The 19,576-nt window shown below is 38.1% G+C and overlaps 2 protein-coding genes and 1 long non-coding RNA gene across 4 annotated transcripts in view; 2 read left to right on the top strand and 1 right to left on the bottom strand.

The window, feature by feature from the left end:
* Nucleotides 1-18,405, bottom strand: part of LOC136116555 (uncharacterized) — a 31,029-nt gene extending 12,624 nt beyond the window's left edge. The window contains exons 1-3 of one of the 2 annotated variants that reach the window (XR_011603728.1): nt 18,296-18,405; nt 17,130-17,281; nt 7,043-7,605 (exon numbers count right to left, since the gene is read on the bottom strand). Coding sequence is in view for 1 of the 2 variants with exons in the window: in XM_070994866.1 (XP_070850967.1) it covers nt 17,130-17,281; nt 18,296-18,311 (168 nt within the window). In the remaining variant the exon portion in view is untranslated. The remainder of the gene's footprint in view (nt 1-7,042; nt 7,606-17,129; nt 17,282-18,295) is intronic. The other variant, XM_070994866.1, reaches the window with a different exon arrangement.
* Nucleotides 13,190-13,476, top strand: LOC139352515 (uncharacterized). Its single transcript, XM_070994867.1, has one exon. It carries the CDS (start codon nt 13,219-13,221, stop codon nt 13,366-13,368), a length of 150 nt encoding a protein of 49 aa, XP_070850968.1. The 5' UTR covers nt 13,190-13,218; the 3' UTR covers nt 13,369-13,476.
* Nucleotides 16,751-19,150, top strand: LOC139352517 (uncharacterized). The gene is made up of 2 exons (XR_011603730.1): nt 16,751-17,052; nt 18,923-19,150. It is a non-coding gene; the product is annotated as an uncharacterized lncRNA (long non-coding RNA).
* The last annotated feature ends 426 nt before the right edge of the window (nt 19,151-19,576 follow it).

The following is a 19,576-nucleotide window of genomic DNA, read 5'->3' as shown; positions in this document are numbered from 1 at the left end:
TTGCCGATAAAGAAATACCACGATTTTTGTATTATTTTGGCATTCATTTTGTTATACTTCCTATTGGAGCTATATGATTTAGTACTCCAATTTTTATCTAATAATGTTCTTTATTACAAAATAATTTTTAAAAAAGGAAGAACGCTAAAGTCGAGTACCTCGACTAACAGATACTCAGCTAAAGGGACCAAAGGGAAATGGAGATATGCAAGCAGCAAAGCGAGATTAATATGCAGCACCTACCCGCGATCTCAGACAGATTTATGCGATTTTTTTGGGTCAATCGATAGGTATTGACGAGACTTATACATTTCAGTTAAACTTTTATTTTAGCATGAATGTTGTAGGAGCCACAGTTTTGGGCGGTTTGTGGGCGTGGCACCCTGCTGAAACAAAATTGCGCTGCCCAAGAAGCTCAGGAATCTACATATGTACCAAATCCGAACTTTCTAGCTTTTGTAGTTTCCGATATCTCAGCGTTCAACCGGACGGACGGGCGGACGGACAGGGCTAGATCGACTCGGCTAGTGATCCTGATCAAGAATATATATACTTTATGGGGTCGGAAACGCTTCCTTCTTTATGTTACATCGCTGGCGAATGAACTTAATTTCCAAATCCCAACTACATTTTTGAAAGAGTATGCAACTATGCAGACAGGAATCAATTTCTAGAAAGAGCCTGCATAGAGTAAGAATCTATATAGACACACCATTTGTTCTGCCTGAACCTCTGCTGAGCCAATGCAACCTCAAGTTCGAAGCTAACTTCGATTTCTCAACTCACTCAACATGTGCGGAGCAACAGCAATAGTGGTGATACAAAAACAAACAGTGAGTGAGAGCGATGTACATCCCTGCAAGCAAAAGGGCGATATTTCTATCGCATGTCGTCCAGGAGTCACTTCTTAGTAACTTCTGCGCGATAGAAAGACGATAGTACACATTTTACAAAAACAAAATATACACGTGTCGCGTAGAAGTAACTTCTAAGTCACTTCTTGACGATAGAAAGACGATAGTACACATTTTACAAAAACAAAAAGGGTCGCGATCGCGAAGAATTAACTTCTGAGACACTTCTGCGCGATAAAACGGCGGTTGAACACATTTTACAAAAACAAAAGAAATGGAAAAAAACAAGCCAAAAAAAAATTTTTTGGTCTTCCTTTTGACCTACGCTATTATTTTTCGCCCGAGCGTCATTTCGTTGCGCGATTTTTCTGTGTACAGTGGGGTTTTATATCAATTTTGTGCGTTTAAAAATATTGATTTGTTTTTCTAAATGTTATTGATTGCTTAACATATTTAAATATCCCCCTCAACAAAGGGTGTGAAATTACGTGCCTATCGTGAGCTGTACGATTATTTAAAGCTATTTACGGACAAGCTAGCTGTGGACATTACTTGGCGTGTTACTGCGGATCCAACGATTCTCAACATACTTCATTGTAAAAGGTAATGTCTTCTAGTTTATTTTTACCTTGACTGAACAAAAAATAATTTTTGTTTCTGTTTCCTTTAGAAATGGTTATTAATAAATTTCATATGTCGACGGAGCTGCACCTAAATAACATTGATCAGCAAAATTTCCTACATGCCAGTGACCGTGTATACAAGCGGACAAAGCCCTTATACACAAAATAAATGCAAAATATTGAAAGTATAACTATGTTTTTATTCAAGTTTTTCCAATTGGGAAAGACTCTTCTAGATATCTTCTACAAGCAAATGTAAAGTTACTTCGGAGTGACTTCCAGAAGTGACTACGGCGACACTTTTAGAAGTTACTTCGGCGATATCGCATTCGGATCGCGGAGGTGACTCCCGTCGGAGACACTTCGGCGACACTTCCAGAAGTTACTTCGGCGATATCGCATTCGGATCGCGGAAGTGACTCCCGTCGGGAAGAAATGTGCCACTTCGGTGGCACTTCTCGGAGTAACTTCGGCGACACTTCCAGAAGTGACTTCGGCGACACTTCCAGAAGTACCGCAGAAGTGACTTCGAGAAGTGTCGCCGAAGTTACTCCGAGAAGTCATTTGATTGGCAATTTCTGCGAAATCTTTTATAAATTTACGCTGAAATCCACAAAGGTCTAAAACATGATCTTATTTGTTTTGAAGAGCTTAGAATTTTAAAATCTTGAATAGCTTGAATTTTTTTGGATTTGCTCTGATATATTTAGTTAAGATGCTGTGACCTAAAAATTCAGTATCTCGTTTCATAAGCTCACATTTATCTAATTGTAGTTTGAGATTTGATCTGCGAAGACGTTCGAATACTTTTTTTAAAGATTAACAATATCGTCTAAATATACGAGACAATGGGTACCTATTAGTCGTGTAATATATTATTCATACAACGCTGAAATGTAGCGGGTGCATTTTTAAGGCCGAAGGGCATTCTGGTATATTCATAGTGACCCTTCTTAGTGGATAATGCAGTTTTTTGAATAGAGTCTGGGTCCATTTCAATTTGATGGAACCCTTTAGCAAGATCTAATGTTGTAAAGTATTGACATTTTATTATTCTTACGGACTTGTTCCGAACATGGACAAAATATTAGACAAGTTAGGGGTCTAATATTTCGTCCATGTTCGGAATAAGGAATTTATCATTGATAGTTATTTCATGCAGTCCTCTGTAATCAATAGCCATACGAAATTTGGGTATGCCCGATGCATCCCTTTTCTTGGGTACCATTAGAATTGAACTGCAATAAGGAGATTTCGATTTTCTGATAATACCTTGTCTTATCATTTCTTCAATTTGTTTTTCTACTTCTGTATCGTAAGTGTAAGGATAACTAAATGGTCTCCTATAAAATGGTTCTTCATGTTTTGTTTCTATAACGTGTTTGATTTCGTTTGTGAAAGTCAAATTTTCACCTTCATGATACTGAATATCAAAATATTTTGACATCAAATAATGAAGTTCAGTTTTTTTTCATTATTCGTCTCTAATATTATTGTCAGATAAGTCCGTTTGTAAGGCATAATTGTATTCCTCATCATCTACTACATTTGAAGAAGTTTGATTACGTTTTTCCGTTATATTTACCATAGGTAATTCATAATTATGTAATTCAATAGTTTTTCATAAAATCAATTTTTGCTGACGATTCTTTCAGAATGTGTCTTCCTATAAGAATGTCATAATGTTTTGAAAAGTTTTTTATAAAAAATGTTTGCTTAGATGAACATAATTTTGGAATGCTAAACTGAATAAATTTATTTAAAGTTTCAACTATTGTTTTAATTTTAGTGGAATTATTTTTAATTGGGTAGTTAAAGAAGTTTTCGTTTATTAAATTTATGCTTAATCCTGTATCGATAAGACAGAGGTATGGTTTATTATCAATTTTAATTTTTATGGCTGTGGTGTTTCGTGTGAGGCTGTTGTCTGAAAATTTTCAATTGTGTCCATCGGCTCAGACTTACGTTGTTGATCTGAATCTGAAACTCGGGGACGTTTTTGGGGAATATTGGTACTCTGAGTACTTTGGTTACCCTGTCCTTGATTGTTTTGAAAAGTTTTAGGATAACAATTATTTCCTGAATTGTTATTATTAGAATTATTGTTGTTACCCCAATTTCTATTAGAGTCGAACCTATTCTGTCTCTGCTAATTGTTGTTATATTTGTTTTGATAATTGTTATTTTGGAGTCTACCCCCTTGGTTATTATCTGAATGATAGTTGGGTTTTGTATTTGAGTATGATTTTAATGTTTTAAAATCTTGAAATTCATCATCTTCCTGAGAGTTTTGGAACATATACGATCGATTATTTATGGGCTTATCTTCAAAGATTCCTACAGCTTGGGCAGCTTGTTATACCCGTTACTCGTAGAGTAAAAGGGTATACTAGATTCGTCGGAAAGTGTGTAACAGGCAGAAGGAAGCGTTTCCGACCCCATAAAGTATATATATTCTTGATCAGGATCACTAGCCGAGTCGATCTAGCCATGTCCGTCTGTCCGTCTGTCCGTCTGTCCGGATGAACGCTGAGATCTCGGAAACTATGGGAGCTAGGCTATTGAGATTTGGCGTGCAGATTCCTGAGCTTCCTACGCAGCGCAAGTTTGTTTCAGTAGACTGCCACGACCACTCTAACGCCCACAAACCGGCCAAAACTGTGGCTCCTACAGTTTTGATGCTAGATAGAAAATTTTAACTGAAATGTAATGTTCTCATCAATACCTATCGATTGACCCAAAAAAAAGTTTGCCACGCCCACTTTAACGCCCACAAACCGCAAAACCCTGTGACGCCCACAATTTTCATGCTAGATAAAAAATTTTAACTGAAACGTATTGGTCTCGTCTACGACGTGAAAGGTGCAATCGAAATCTATGGCTTCCTTGGCGTTTACGATTAGCTCAGCCAATAAAAGCGCTGCGGAAAGTTAAAATCTTGGAATTGTTCAGGCCATCAATGGAGCTACCCCTGACTTGGCACAGAGCAGATGGACTTTCGATTCTGCATTGCTCTCCGATCGCCAGTATAGACACACTCCATAAGCTGACATGCTAGCATCGCAGAATCCATGCAACTCAACGGAAGCCCTTGATTGCAGTACGAATCGTGGAAATTTTAAGTTCTGTACGACCGATAACTGTGAGGTCAACTCCTCCCATGACGAAAGAATGGGCTCTGGCAGTGCGTCATCCCTATCCACGTTCGCACTCCATAGGGATTGCAGAAAAATCTTAGATTTTGTGATAACAGGAGTTATTAAACCGAGTGGATCCTAAAATGGGGCAATCGTTGACAATGCAGCCCGCTTAGTGGGTCGTTGATTGGTTGGCAGTTGAGAAAAATGAAATAGGAGTTGATCAAAAAATGGATCCCAGACTAGTCCCAATGCCTTGGCGACATCCGATCCATCGTGAAATTTGATTAGCTGCTCCTTGTCGCATTCAGACTCTCCTTCCAGGGCTTCTGACTCATTCGAACACCATTTGCGGATTGGAAAGTGGCCACGCGACAGTAGTTCCTTCACCTGACGACGAATTTCTCTCACCTCCTCAACTGAATCTCCACTACATAGAAATCTCTACGAACAATTTTTGCTCCAATTGGAAATGATTCCTCTTCATCGTAAGAGAGTTGATGCATGGCCTTCAGAGAGCTACCAGAAGTTGTTTTAGTAGATCCATCAAAAACGACACGAAGCTTTGTACTCGTGCTCTCCTGCCTATGTACGCAATGGTGGGGCAAAAAGAATTGTATTTCTGACGGTTCCTTAGTTACAAGAGACATGTGACCTAGATCGATATACTCCCTCAAAAATGCCGAATTCTGAGCTTTCAGGGCTGGGTTTCTATCACTGTGGACGGCAGTACACGTAGTGGCGAAGCGCGCAAGAGAGCGTGCGAAGACAACTACTATATATAGCCGCAGAATTGAAAATCTGCCATTATGGTCCGATCGTAACAAGTGATACACCCAATCGAAAGGTATCGCACTAACTAAGAAGATTGCATACCAAGACTTTCGAAGTATAGATTTGTTTGGAAGAAAAAGCGGTGTAAGTGTAAAAGTAAAAATTTAGAAAATTGGAGGTGCTGGATACGGTTGGGATAAAAGCCGCCGGCTGTTTAGCTGGTTTTATTCTTACTGAGAATACGCGTCGAATGACACCTCATTTTGTGAACTCGGATGGCCCGTTCAAGTAATTCAAAAAGCAATATTTTCTTTTTCTTCTTAAAATGAAAATGTTTGTCCTTTTGTTTGTGGGTTTGTATGCATCCCATCTTAGTTTTAGGGTTTTGGAAACCCTATGGGTGTATAAAGTAGCTTGAATTAGAAAACGTTTGTTCTACGACTTTTGGAAAAACCCGCTAGTTTAGCGGAAAGTCCAAAAAAAAGCTGGATTTAAAATGCTTATAGTATCTAAGCAACTAAAGCTACAGAAACGAGTTATATATCCCTGAAAAGATAATTTAATTTGCTAAATACCCTTCATATAGTAAAGTTGTCAAAGTATAATAGACTTCGAGTTTTGACAAAAAGCTTTTTTTTAAAACCACTTTTTGACTATTTTCTCAAAATTGAGTCGAACGATTTCTTTTTAAATTTCAAATCATATAGCCCTTGCGATTCCTCAACTTTTGATCTGTAACACATTTTGCCATAAAAATTACCGTTCGGAAGATATTAAGCGATAAAAAGTGCAACACGTTTCAGCTCCGTATACGAAATATTTCATACTTATTGGAATAAACAAGAAAAAAACCAATTTGATGAACAATATTCTTATTAGATTTTTCTGATATCAACAATTGTGACGAAAAATGAAATTACATTCGATAAAATAAATAAACTATATTAAATGAATTTGTCCCATAGAAACTATTTCGAAAAACAACCCAGCGCCGAGTAAAAGGTCAATTCGTTGTGATTGATGAAATGAGGATCAGCGAGCGAAATTTTTTGAAATGGGGCTGATAATCAGTAATACTGTGAATGCCGCTCGATAGCTTGCATCCCGTGATTGCACAAGAATATCGACAGTCTTATCAGAGATCATGGAAGATTCTCCTATCCCAGAAATAGAGGTTTGCGATCTTCTATGATTCAAGTTTAGTTGGCTAGCTAAGCGAGAGCTTATGAAGTTTAACTGGGAGGCCGAATCTAAAATTGCTCGGCAAGGCATAATTGCTCCAATTCTATTTCTAACGTACATAATAGCAGTTGGAGGCAACACGTAGTCGATCGGCAAAATATTAAATGTTTTGGGTGGAGGGCTTTATAAATGATGATCAGGATGTGATGATGTATGCGAACATGATACTAATGATGGTTCATGTGTAATAATGAATGGTGCTTCATGCGACAATATTTGCAGTAAGTCAGTTGAGGCAAAGGTGCAACTTCTTTGCTTCTCTATATCGAAGATTCGGACTCAAATTTAAAAATCGAGAACACTTTTGCAAATAATGATCCCGTGCATCGCAAAATAAACATATTAAATGATTTGAGTTAGTTGCAGAAGCAATAAGTGTATTTTGGTTATATTTGTGCAAGTTTTTTCCCACCTGCTGGCCTGGTGTTTGAGTTACCAAGGCTTGATCCAAGTTTTCCATCATCCTGCACCTCTTTTCCAAAAACGACTTCATAGCATCCCAGGTAGGTAGCTCAGTGATTGACAAATCCTCTTCCCATTTTTCCCGCGTCCTCTGATCCAGTTTCCGAGTGACGATGTGAACTAAAAGTCCATCCAAAATTTGTTGCGTATTCGAATTGCTCGCAGATGCGAATTCATGCAATCACTCAGCTCCCGAAGACCATTCGAAGATGCCTTCTCGACACCCTTTAATCCTAATATTGCCTGAACGTGTGCCTGAAAGTGTAAAACTTTATTATTAAATCGATTAACCGGCCAATTCATAGCCTTTTTATAATTAGCATTCGAGGGTTCAAGCGAGCGTATGGTTTCCAGAGCCACGCCGCCCAAACTCGCACGCAAATACTGTAATTTTTCAATGTCGCTTAGCACATCATCATTTCTGATGACGGTAGTGAAAGTCGCAAGAAAGTCCGGCACTCGGAGTAGGGTCCAAGAAAACGAGCAATTTCCAAATTTGGCAAACGAGGCTTCCTAGATCGAAAAGAAAGATCCGCATTATTAGTGATGTCAATAGATGTTGAATTTGCAGCGGTTGAAGACGCGAATTTTGTCTTGCGATGAGCAGCCAAGCCTCGGCTTAGTTTCGCCTTCACATCCATGAAAACCTCGGCAAATTCAATCCGATGGTCGCTGGAGATCTCTGCAAAATCCAGTCTTTCCAACGATGTCTGCGCAGAATCAAATGCCTGCTTTAAGGAAATGATCCATTCCATTCGGGCCAGCAAATCAGCTTCGTCAAACTGATTAAGCGCATCAGTGTTTAAATCAGATTTCATTGAGCTCATTTGCCGCAAAATGGATTGGGCTTTGACTCGGTAGTAGTCAACATCACTTGTGGATTCATTTTGAGCCCGAACCGAGTTTTCTGTATCAGACATTTTTCAATCACGGAAAAAAAAATGAAATAAAATAAAATGTCCGAACGCGTTAGAGGCACCTTATACCATACCATATACCTTTTACCGCGAAAATGTAGAGGTTAACAAGCGTCGCCAAGATGCAACGGAACCTTTAACTTGATTGTTGTTGTTCTTGCCTATAAATTGCCTGCCTAGCAACAGCGGATATGTGTAACTGGCAAACGAATGTATGTATGGTTATATGTAAATATGATGAAAGCCGCTACCAAAAAAAAATTAAAAACTTTTTTTCTATATTATGAATCTGGTTAATTTTTTTTTTATTTTGCAGATTGACTTTTACATTTCACAAAAATGGATAACTGGGACACTGAAACAAGAATTTGGATTGTCCGCCGCTATCACGTACTGGAGTCCGTAGTTTCGGTTCTAAGAGAGTATAGGCGCACGTTTGGCGGCAATCCTTCGAGCAGATGGACCATAATGAGACTTGTAAACAATTTTGCCGAGCATGGGACAGTCAACAGAAGACCTTACCATCGAAACCCTTCGGTTCGAACGGAGGAAAATATCGCTGCTGTAGCTGCTGCCATACAAAACAATCCACGTGTTTCGACAAGAAGCTTATCTGCTCAAATGGGTGTAAGCAGACAGTCAATACAGTCAATTATGCACAAAGATTTGCAATTATTCCCATATAAAATTCAAATGGCCAACAAACTGAACGCTGCAGACTTGCCGATTCGCTTGGAATTTTGCCAGAAGATGCTTCAAATGGTGGAAGAGGATGGAAACATGTTGAACTGTCTTTTCATTTCTGACGAGGCCCCCCAGTCGTGAATGACAGCATTCCAGCATGCGTTCTTTCATTATGAAATGGCATCAAAAAGGTGTTCCGGAAGTGATGAGTCTGTCCATTCTTTTTACACGGGTGCGGGACAAAAAAGAATGCACCCGTTGCATGCTTCTGGAAGCATATATCTGGAATGCACCTGGAAGTAACAAACTAAACACATTCTGGGTGCACTCTTTTTTAATGAACCTGGAAGCAACATACTAAACACCTTCTGGGTGTACTATTTTTTAATGCACCGGGAAGTAACAACCTAAACACATTCTGGGTGCACTCTTTTTTAATGCACCTGGAAGCAACATACTAAACTCCTTCTGGGTGTACTCTTTTTTAATGCACCTGTAACATGTACCCAGGAATGCACCTAGAAGCATTCAAAAACCAAATATCTGGAAGTTTTCCCCAGGAACACATAAAACTGGATTTCAATTTCATATTTATTTTCATTTCAATATTCAAGAACGCAACTAATTTTTAATCGGAGTAACTCCCCTTCTGTACGGTGCTTTGGTGCTTCCTTCTTGTTTATGTACTTTTGTCATTTACGCAGTTCAGTCCTTGGTGTGCCCATTTATTTTTTGCGATTCTGAAAAATATAAAGCAAATTGAATATTATATATTTTGAAATATGTGTATATACATTACAAATATACAATATGTTTATTTTGTATGTACAATTTACATAAAAATAGTTATTATTTTATTTGTTTAATATATTTTTAGTTTGAATGTTCAGTATACATGTACTATGTTATTTTATTGTGTTCATATTGAACTAAATTATCTACACTTTACTTACCTGTGAAAATATTGATGTAAAATTGGTGGCAGAAAGCAACAAACTTTTTCAAATCACGTGGCACGAACTTCACTTTTCAGAACTAAAAATGCAACTGACGAGAAATGCAAGAGGCAAGAAAAACCGCTCGCTTCCTTGCATGTTCCCTTTTGTCTTTATTATTTGTTTGTCAAGAGAACAGTTCCGAAAAAAGACGATTGTAAAAAAATGGGCATCGGCAACCTTCGGGGTTGAGTTTGGTTTTTTTACATTCCCACTAAAATGCACCTGGATGCACTATATTGAAATACACCCAGATGGCACCCAAAAGACTGCCCCCAGCACGCACAGTTGCTAGTTAAATTTGCACGCGTGTTGCTTTGCGTAAAAAAGATACGACCCAGAACTATTTCTTTCGGAATACGTTCCCAAAACGGGTGTTTGGGCATGCTTCTGGATGCATTATTCTGAAACACTTCTAGAAGGCACCGCAATAGAATGCACCCAGCACGCACATTTGCCTTGCAAAATTTGCATGCGTGCTGTTTTGCGTAAAAAAGGTACGACCCAGAACTATGTTTTTTTAAAACACGTTCCGCAACTTACGACTGGGCCATTTCGATTTAAACGGCAACATAAACAAACAAAATTGTCGAATATTGGTGCTTCCAACACATAGATACTCCATGAGACGGAATTGCATCCACTTCGTGTCACACTGTGGTGTGCAGTTTCATCACGCTGCATTGTCGGGCCCTACTTCCAAGACGAAAACGGTCACACAGTTACGGTTACTGGAAACCGTTACTTCAGCATGTTAAGAGAGTTTTTCTATCCAGAATTACGCCGAATGAGAATTTGATGGTGCAGCTCCTCACATAGCCCAACCTGTATGACAGAATTGCGACGAAAACTTCCCAATAAGCTTGACTTTTTCTTGTGGGGTTATTGCAAACAGGAAGTTTATAAAGCAAAACCAACAAATTTGAATGAACTAAGGCAATCCATTCGAGAAACAATTGCGGCTATTCCTGTCTCAACTCTCCAAGCAGTAACGAACAACTTTTTGGTAAGATGCCGTACATGCATCAACGAGCAGAGGGAGCATTTAAATTCCATTATTTTTAAAACTAATTAAGCTATATTTAATAAAATTGAATGAGCTTTACATGAATAAAAAAAAATGAATTCCATACACTGAAAAAAAAATTATTTAAGTTTCTTAATGTAGCAAAATTCATCAGCCACCCTGTATACATATATGTAATATGCGCTATTACAAAGATTAAATGCGATTCACTTTGTTAAAAATTATTTGCACAGCACAGTTTTGGTGTTTTTTCACAGCGCAAAATGTACAAAAAATCAAACGGCCGGCTATGCACTTTTATATGCACATATGTATGTATGTTCGTGTGTTTGTGACCGAATGCACGATAACGACAGCAAACAAAGCGTTTGTTTAAACTTTATTAAACAATCGCGAGACCGAGTTGCAGACTCCGCTTAAAACTGCTATTACGTCGGGGTCACCAAATGATTATGGGGAAGACAACAAATATGCCACCCTTATATTTATAACTTATTACGAACGAAAAGGTTATACGCCTATCCCTCACTTTGCGTCGGGGATACGTTCCAAAAAAATACAACGCAAATTGAAACGACGCAAAGTGAATTAGGATTTTCTATAGCAAACCATGTAAAGTTAAAAGATGGGTTCCAGGGTTACAAAAGTACTACATTTTAAAAAGAAAATTGAGCAAAGTGATCATTAAAAAAAAAAACAAAATAACATTTCATTTTATTACATATTATATGTACATATAAAAACAAAAAGAGACTAATTCATTTAAAACAAAATAAATCTTCAATTACATACTCAATTATGAAAAATAAAATTAGAATTAATCACTCTCTGACGAGTCTTTAGCGTCTGTTGTCGTAGGCCGGCTTTCTTTAAAAAAATTGGTCCAATGTTTGCTGAACATTTTTATACCCGTTACTCGTAGAGTAAAAGGGTATATTAGATTCGTCGAAAAGTATGTAACAGGCAGAAGGAAGCGTTTCCGACCCCATAAAGTATATATATTCTTGATCAGGATCACTAGCCGAGTCGATCTAGCCATGTCCGTCTGTCCGTCTGTCTGTCCGGATGAACGCTGAGATCTCGGAAACTATGAGAGCTAGGCTATTGAGATTTGGCGTACAGATTCCTGAGCTTCGTGGCCAACTTTTTTTTGTTCAATCGATAGGTATTGACGAGACTAATACATTACAGTTAAAATTTGTTTTCTAACACCCTTTTCCTCTACGAGTAACGGGTATCAAAAGTTTGCCCATAATTTTCAAAACGATGGTATATACACAAATCAAAAGTGGTAGAACTAAAGATTCTTACGTTAAGCTGTTCAGCATAATCTACAATTTTCAGGACAATAACAAGAAGTTTGGAAAAAAAGTTAAGTTCTCAGGCAGTGTTAGATGTTCTGAACTGGTAAATGTGGCCAATATTGTTGATTAATAACTTTAAACTTTTTTATTTTGTCGCATGTCAAAAGTTGAGAAATCTCAAGGGCTATACACATTGAGGATAAACTTAAAATCGTTAGAGCCGTTTATGAGAAGTCCAAAAAAAGCTTAAAAAAATCTCAATAGAAAATACTTTTGACCATAATTTTAAAACAGCGGTATTTAGACAAATCATATTAGAAAGACGTACATTGCATTTTAGAATACCTTTCCAGTGACGTATAGCAAGCATGTAGATTTAGTAGTTCACAAGTTACGGGTGTACGGGTGTTCCCACAAAACTAACTTTTTTTTCCAAAAGCAGAAGAACTAAACTTTCTTATATTAAGCGGTTTAACATCGACTAGAGTTTTCAGGACCTGAACTAACGTTTTGGGACAAACTGATAAGCTGACAAACTGAAAAGCTGACAAGCAAAATAAAAGTTTCGTTTTGAGAAGTCCGCCAAAAACTTGTGTTGTGTATAACATCGCAGCATTGGATTTTAACAAATGAGATGTCATTCGACATTTAAGGGAGAATACAACTAGACTAATACCGCTTTTTTTAAAATCTTGGTATGCAATACTTTTAGTTTTTGGGATACCTTCCGATTAATGTATTACTCGTAACGATCGAACAATCACAGTGGATTTTCATTTCTTCGTGTATATATAGTAGTCGCCTTCGAAGACTCTCCTGCCGCGCTTCGTGACTGCATGGTCTGCCGTCCACAGAGATTTGTCAACATCTATCGACGTGCTAAACGTTGATATAATCGGACCATTAGTTAAAATGTTAAATTAGTTGGCTAAGTAGCGGTTATATGATAGTCAAGGAGCTCGACTATAGCGTTACGTTTTTTTTTTACGGTGAATGGTCGCTTGTTTAAAGGTTACACTGGCCATGGGATTGTAACATCGGTGTTGGCTGGGCAAATGTTTATTCCTATTATTTATGGTATTTAGGTCAAACACATTTGACCAGGTTGCATCTGGTCAAATAGGTACGGAGCGAGCTCAGTGACTATAAATACGCGCTGATCGATCAGTCGGGCAGCTTCTCCGCTTGCACTTGCCACAATGGATATTTCAGTACTGCGGCTCTACCTGCTTATCGTGTCCGTTTTGCTCCTTTTCTTGGTGCCCACTGCCGAGTCCACCGTTCTCCTGTGGGCCTGCTTATATCGGCTGGAAATATGTCCCTTTAGGACCACTACAGTCGCTGGCTAATAATCGGGATGAAAGCAACTGAATTGTATTTCCGATAAGCCTAGACGGTCAAAATATCCTAAGTCAAAATTTGCAAAGCCAAAAATAAATAGAAAAGCCTCCTTATAATTCCAATTCGTTGACTGCTGCCCTCACCCCTTTACGTTCTGCTGCTTAAGTAAGAGATTAACTTTTCACTTGACGGAAAAGTTAATCTCTTACTTAAGCAGCAGAACGTAAAGGGGTGAGGGATTGTCAATAGTTACTTTCGCTAATTGGGTGTAAATCTCGCTCGACGGCGGCTTTCACAATGGCAGCTGTCAGTACGTCTCCTGATTGCTTGTCCCAAAGCCATAAGCAAGCCCACGCTTGCTCATCTCATCGGTAAAATTGAATAAAACCAATTTAGCTGCCGTCCAGACAGGCAAACTCAACTCAATCAAGATTCAGCTTATTTTGTTTTTTCAAAAATAAATATTTTTTTAGCATACCTATAACCAATTAAATGGCTATAAAACGTTGAGTAAAATATTTATGAGACATTAAATAAGTTCATAACAGAATGGAGACTAACAAATTTTTGTTACAATTGAACAATAAACACATACTGCCTTAGGACTCGAGAAACTGAGCAAAGTTTGTCAATAGTTACTTTCACTAATTAAGGGTTAAGCTCGCTCGTCTGTGGCTTTTATTTCGGCCGCTGTCGGCCACAGTTTACTTTTACAAAAGTTAAAGACGCATACAGATCTGCTTATTTAATGTGTTGAAATTTAAAGATCAAATTTAGTTACAGACAATCAGAACGAACTTAAACAAATTTACTTTGTAGAAAAAACTTCTTGGTCGCTGCTGAGGTCGGCACCCACTATTTCTCGGGTTGCAGTCGAAAGCGCTACCGTTGCACCACAGAGGTTCACATTTAACTAACTAACTTATGGTTCGAATTAAACCATTTTTAGCACGCCGATATATATTGAAAAATTATGAAAAATAAAAGTAACACAAAAACTATCTTAAGGTGCCATTCGGCATACATTGGCCGCGTTCAGTAGAACAACAGAACTGATCAACTTCCTACGATAGTTCTGCTGAACGTATATGATTACTAATCATAATGCAAAAATTCCTGCATCATGATCAGTAAAAAGGAGCGTTTAAATAGTAAGCTAGCTTTTAGTGATACATGATACATTTCTGCTGGCGAGTATCGATGAGTGATATATCGATAAGAATTAACAGAACTAATATTATACCCGTTACTCGTAGAGTAAAAGGGAATACTAGATTCGTCGGAAAGTATGTGACAGGCAGAAAGAAGCGTCTCCGACCCCATAAAGTATAAATATTCTTGATCAGGATCACTAGCCAAGTCGATCTAGCCATGTCCGTCTGTCCGTTCGTCCGGATGAACGCTGAGACCTCGGAAATAAGATCTAGGCTATTGAGATTTGGCATGCAGATTACTAAGCTTCCTACGCAGCGCAAGTTTGTTTCAGCAATGTGCCACGCCCACTCTAACGCCCACAAACCGCCAAAACTATGGCTCCTACAGTTTTGATGCTAGAATAAAAATTTTAACAGAAATGAATTGCCCTCATCAATACCTATCGATTAACCCAATAAAAGTTTTCCACTCAGAAATGTATTAGATTTGTTAATACCTATCGATTGATCAAAAAAAAAGTTTGCCACGCCCACTCTAACGCCCCCAAACCGCCTAAGCCTGTGGAGCCCACGATTTTCATGCTAGAAAAAAATGTTTACTGAAATGTATTAGTCTCGTCAATACCTATCGATTGACCCCCAAAAAAATTTGCCACGCCCACTCTAACGCCCAAAACGCCTAAATCTGTCTACCGCCCACATAACCATGAATTGATATCGCGGGTAGATGGCGCATTTCAATCTCGCTCTACTGCTTGCATATCTCCATTTCCCTTTGGTCTTTTTAGCTGAGTAACGGGTATCTGATAGTCGAGGTAATCAACTAATGCGTTCTCCCTTGTTTTATTTATTTAATTTGTTTTTAGTTTGAATGTTCAGTATACATGTACTGTGTTATTTTATTGTGTTCATATTGAACTAAATTATGTGCACTTTACTTACCTGTGAAAATATTGATGTAAAAGTGGTGGCAGAAAGCAACAAACGGCACGAACTTCACTAAAAATGCAACTGACGAGAAATGCAAGGGACAAGAAAAACCGCGCGCTTCCTTGCATGTTCCGTTTTGTCTTTATTATTTGTTTGTTAAGAGAACAGTACCGAAAAAAAAGCGATTGTAAAAAAATGGGCATCGGCAACCTTCGGGTTTGAGTTTTGTTTTTTACATTCCCACTAAAATACACCTGGATGCACTATATTGAAATACACCCAGACGGCACCCAAAAGACTGCCCCCAGCACGCACATTTGCTAGGTAAATTTGCATACGTGTTGTTTTGCGTAAAAAAGATTCGACCCAGACCTATTTGCTTCGGAATACGGTCCCGAATACCCGTTTGGGCATTCTTCTGGATGCATTATTCTGAAACACTTCTAGAAGGCACCGCAATAGAATGCACCCAGCACGCACATTTGCCTTGCAAAATTTGCATGCGTGCTGTTTTGCGTAAAAAAGGTACGACCCAAAACTATGTTTTTTTAAAACACGTTCCGCAACTTACGACTGGGCCATTTCGATTTAAACGGCAACATAAACAAACAAAATTGTCGAATATTGGTGCTTCCAACACACAGATACTCCATGAGACGGAATTGCATCCACTTCGTGTCACACTGTGGTGTGCAGTTTCATCACGCTGCATTGTCGGGCCCTACTTCCAAGACGAAAACGGTCACACAGTTACGGTTACTGGAAACCGTTACTTCAGCATGTTAAGAGAGTTTTTCTATCCAGAATTACGCCGAATGAGAATTTGATGGTGCAGCTCCTCACATAGCCCAACCTGTATGACAGAATTGCGACGAAAACTTCCCAATAAGCTTGACTTTTTCTTGTGGGGTTATTGCAAACAGGAAGTTTATAAAGCAAAACCAACAAATTTGAATGAACTAAGGCAATCCATTCGAGAAACAATTGCGGCTATTCCTGTCTCAACTCTCCAAGCAGTAACGAACAACTTTTTGGTAAGATGCCGTACATGCATCAACGAGCAGAGGGAGCATTTAAATTCCATTATTTTTAAAACTAATTAAGCTATATTTAATAAAATTGAATGAGCTTTACATGAATAAAAAAAAATGAATTCCATACACTGAAAAAAAAATTATTTAAGTTTCTTAATGTAGCAAAATTCATCAGCCACCCTGTATACATATATGTAATATGCGCTATTACAAAGATTAAATGCGATTCACTTTGTTAAAAATTATTTGCACAGCACAGTTTTGGTGTTTTTTCACAGCGCAAAATGTACAAAAAATCAAACGGCCGGCTATGCACTTTTATATGCACATATGTATGTATGTTCGTGTGTTTGTGACCGAATGCACGATAACGACAGCAAACAAAGCGTTTGTTTAAACTTTATTAAACAATCGCGAGACCGAGTTGCAGACTCCGCTTAAAACTGCTATCCCGCAATCGGGCCCGAACTCACCGAGAGGCGAGCAAATTCCAAGTTATTTTACTTTTTTTTGGAAGAAAGTAATGAGTTCAAATATATTTCGAGTTCGAATTTAAACCAACTAGCGGTGATTTGTACGTACAAAAAATACAACTGTTAGTTTTTACTTTCTGTTTCACTTGTTTTGTTTTCGCGACAAGACGCAACTTACGGAGCGTAGAAGCACTGACACCGCGACCTTAGAAGTCGGATTCACAAAAGAAGTAGGTTTTGCCACGGAGGTGGACTTGTCCATAGACTCTTCACAGGGAATTTCACAGCGATGCAAAAACGCGTCTGCACTCCACGAAAGCATGATCGAGACTGAAAAAAAACAGAAAAGGAAGTTAACTTCGGCAAGCTGAAGCTTGTATACCCTTGCAGTTATAATTATTACATTTAAAAATATAAAAAATGATATTCCCAATAGTATAAGATAATATGTCAGAAAACACCGAAGCTATAATTTGTTTCATATTATTTTCCAACCAATTTTCCGATTATTCCTATGGGAGCTATAAGATATAGTTGTCCGATTCGGCTGGTTCCGACTTATATACTACCTGCAAAAGATATAAGGCTTTTGGGACAGTTTCAGTCCGATAGCTTTAGAACTGAGAGATTAGTTTGCGTAGAAAAGGACGGACAGGCGGACATGGCTAGATCGACTCGTCTAGTGATGCTGATCAAGAATATACATACTTTATGGGGTCGGAAACGTCTCCTTCACTGCGTTGCAAACTTGTGACTGATATCATAGTATCCTCTGCAGGGGCATAACGATTGCCTCGTCTTTTACTAAGCAGAAGGGAGTGCGAGGGGGATGGAGATATGCATATATCGCCACCTTTTTTCATCTTCTATATCGCCACTTGGCCTACAGCGCCAACTAGCCTACAGCGCCCGTAGAGGCTTGGTGGCGTATTAGCGAAAATAGCTTATTTGCTGCATGTGGTGTGCAATTCGATGCACAATTTTGATTATTATTTGGTTATCTTTTAAATGACTAGTCCGACTTCAATTGATAGGTACTAACAATAAGAAAAAAATGTCAGTTAACATTTTACAAAATATTAAAAAATGTGGGCACTACGAGTAACGGGTATAAAAATGGGCAGTGGCTCCTGCAGCAAAAACAGCTTGACATAACAATATTATAAATAAACAGAAATTCGGAAATAATTCGAAGACGCCTGCCTAGTATAAATTGGTGGATAAGTTACCCAAACTGCCACAAAATTCCATTTATTTTTAAATAATTTTTTCTTTTGTCATTTCTCTGTTATAAATTTTGTTAATGTGGTCTTAAAATGTGCCGTTCATAATCTTAAGGCATACCCGCAAATAACTGCATAATTTTTTATTGGAAATTAAGCCTCCTTAACCAAATCCAACAAATTTTTTCCCATTCCGCTTTGTCTATTGTGACGTAATGGCCTCCACATCTAGCTATCTACCTCTCTGGCATATAAAAAATAGCCAAGCCGTTAAGTGTGACCGCATACTAACAAAATACCCCATGTAATATTTAAAAGTCGATTTTAAAAAGGCGTTTAAGTCAAAGAAGATGTACGCATAAATCTAGTACAATTGGAAAATCTCAATTTTTAGTCCCCCTAAAAGTGTTAGTTTTCCCGCAAATGAAAAAAAAAAATTTTTAATAAATAAAGAAAGATATATAAATAACGTGTGGTAGATTTTTCTTTATTATTTTTTACAAAAAAGAATAAAAAAATCAAGTGACCGAAAACAAAAATTTCAGAGTTTCTTCTCTTGTTTTTTTAAATTTAAGCTTAAGTTTATTTGTAAGTTTAATTTTTAAAAGACTTCCGTGATTTTCTTAAAATGCAAAGGATAACATTTTCTTAATTATATATAAAACTTAAAGATAACTATTACTTTCGGTCACTCTTTTTTATTCTCGTCTCGTTCTATTTTCAAAACTAATTTTTCTTCTAATACTAGATGCAATTGCTCTGGTGGAGGCCTCGGAGCCTCCCGAAAAGGTGCTCCAGAAGGCAATGCGGTGCGTGAAGAATTTGAGCTGCACCAAAAAAAAAGGCAACGCCGGCCCCAGATGCTGGCGAGGAGGTGCCAACGACTCCGTTAGGACCGGGAACCCCCGAGCCAACATTTTAAAATAAAGATCTAAATAAATAAAAAAAATATATAGAAATTATATAAAACTGTAAATACCATGCAGTACCATTCAGCGCTTATTGAGCACTCAATCACTGCAGAAAGTTCATCACTGAGCGCTCAATGAGCGCACAATTTGTTTGGAATTGAGTGCTTAAATTAACATAGGCATGTCCTGGGGTTCATCAGTGCACAAAAACCAGCACGCATTTGGCGCTTTTTTGAGCACCCTTTTGAGCGCTTTTTTGAGCAGCAAAAAAAGCACACGTGCAGCACATGTTGAGCGCTCGATTCAGCAGCGGAAAAAGCACACAATCAGCACACGTTGAGCTCTCGATTTAGCAGCGGAAAAAGCACACATTCAGCACACGTTGAGCGCTAAGCAGCAAATAAAATGTCAGTTGTAATTTTTATTTTTATTCGTTTATTTGAAAATTTGAGCCGGGGGTTTCCCGTGTTATCGGGGTCGCTGGCACCTCC

The sequence above is a fragment of the Drosophila suzukii genome, chromosome 2R (assembly GCF_043229965.1).
Source record: "Drosophila suzukii chromosome 2R, CBGP_Dsuzu_IsoJpt1.0, whole genome shotgun sequence".
NCBI classification, from domain to species: Eukaryota; Metazoa; Arthropoda; class Insecta; order Diptera; family Drosophilidae; genus Drosophila; species Drosophila suzukii.
Note: the sequence above shows the minus strand (reverse complement) of the source record. Positions and strands in the feature narration are given on the sequence as shown.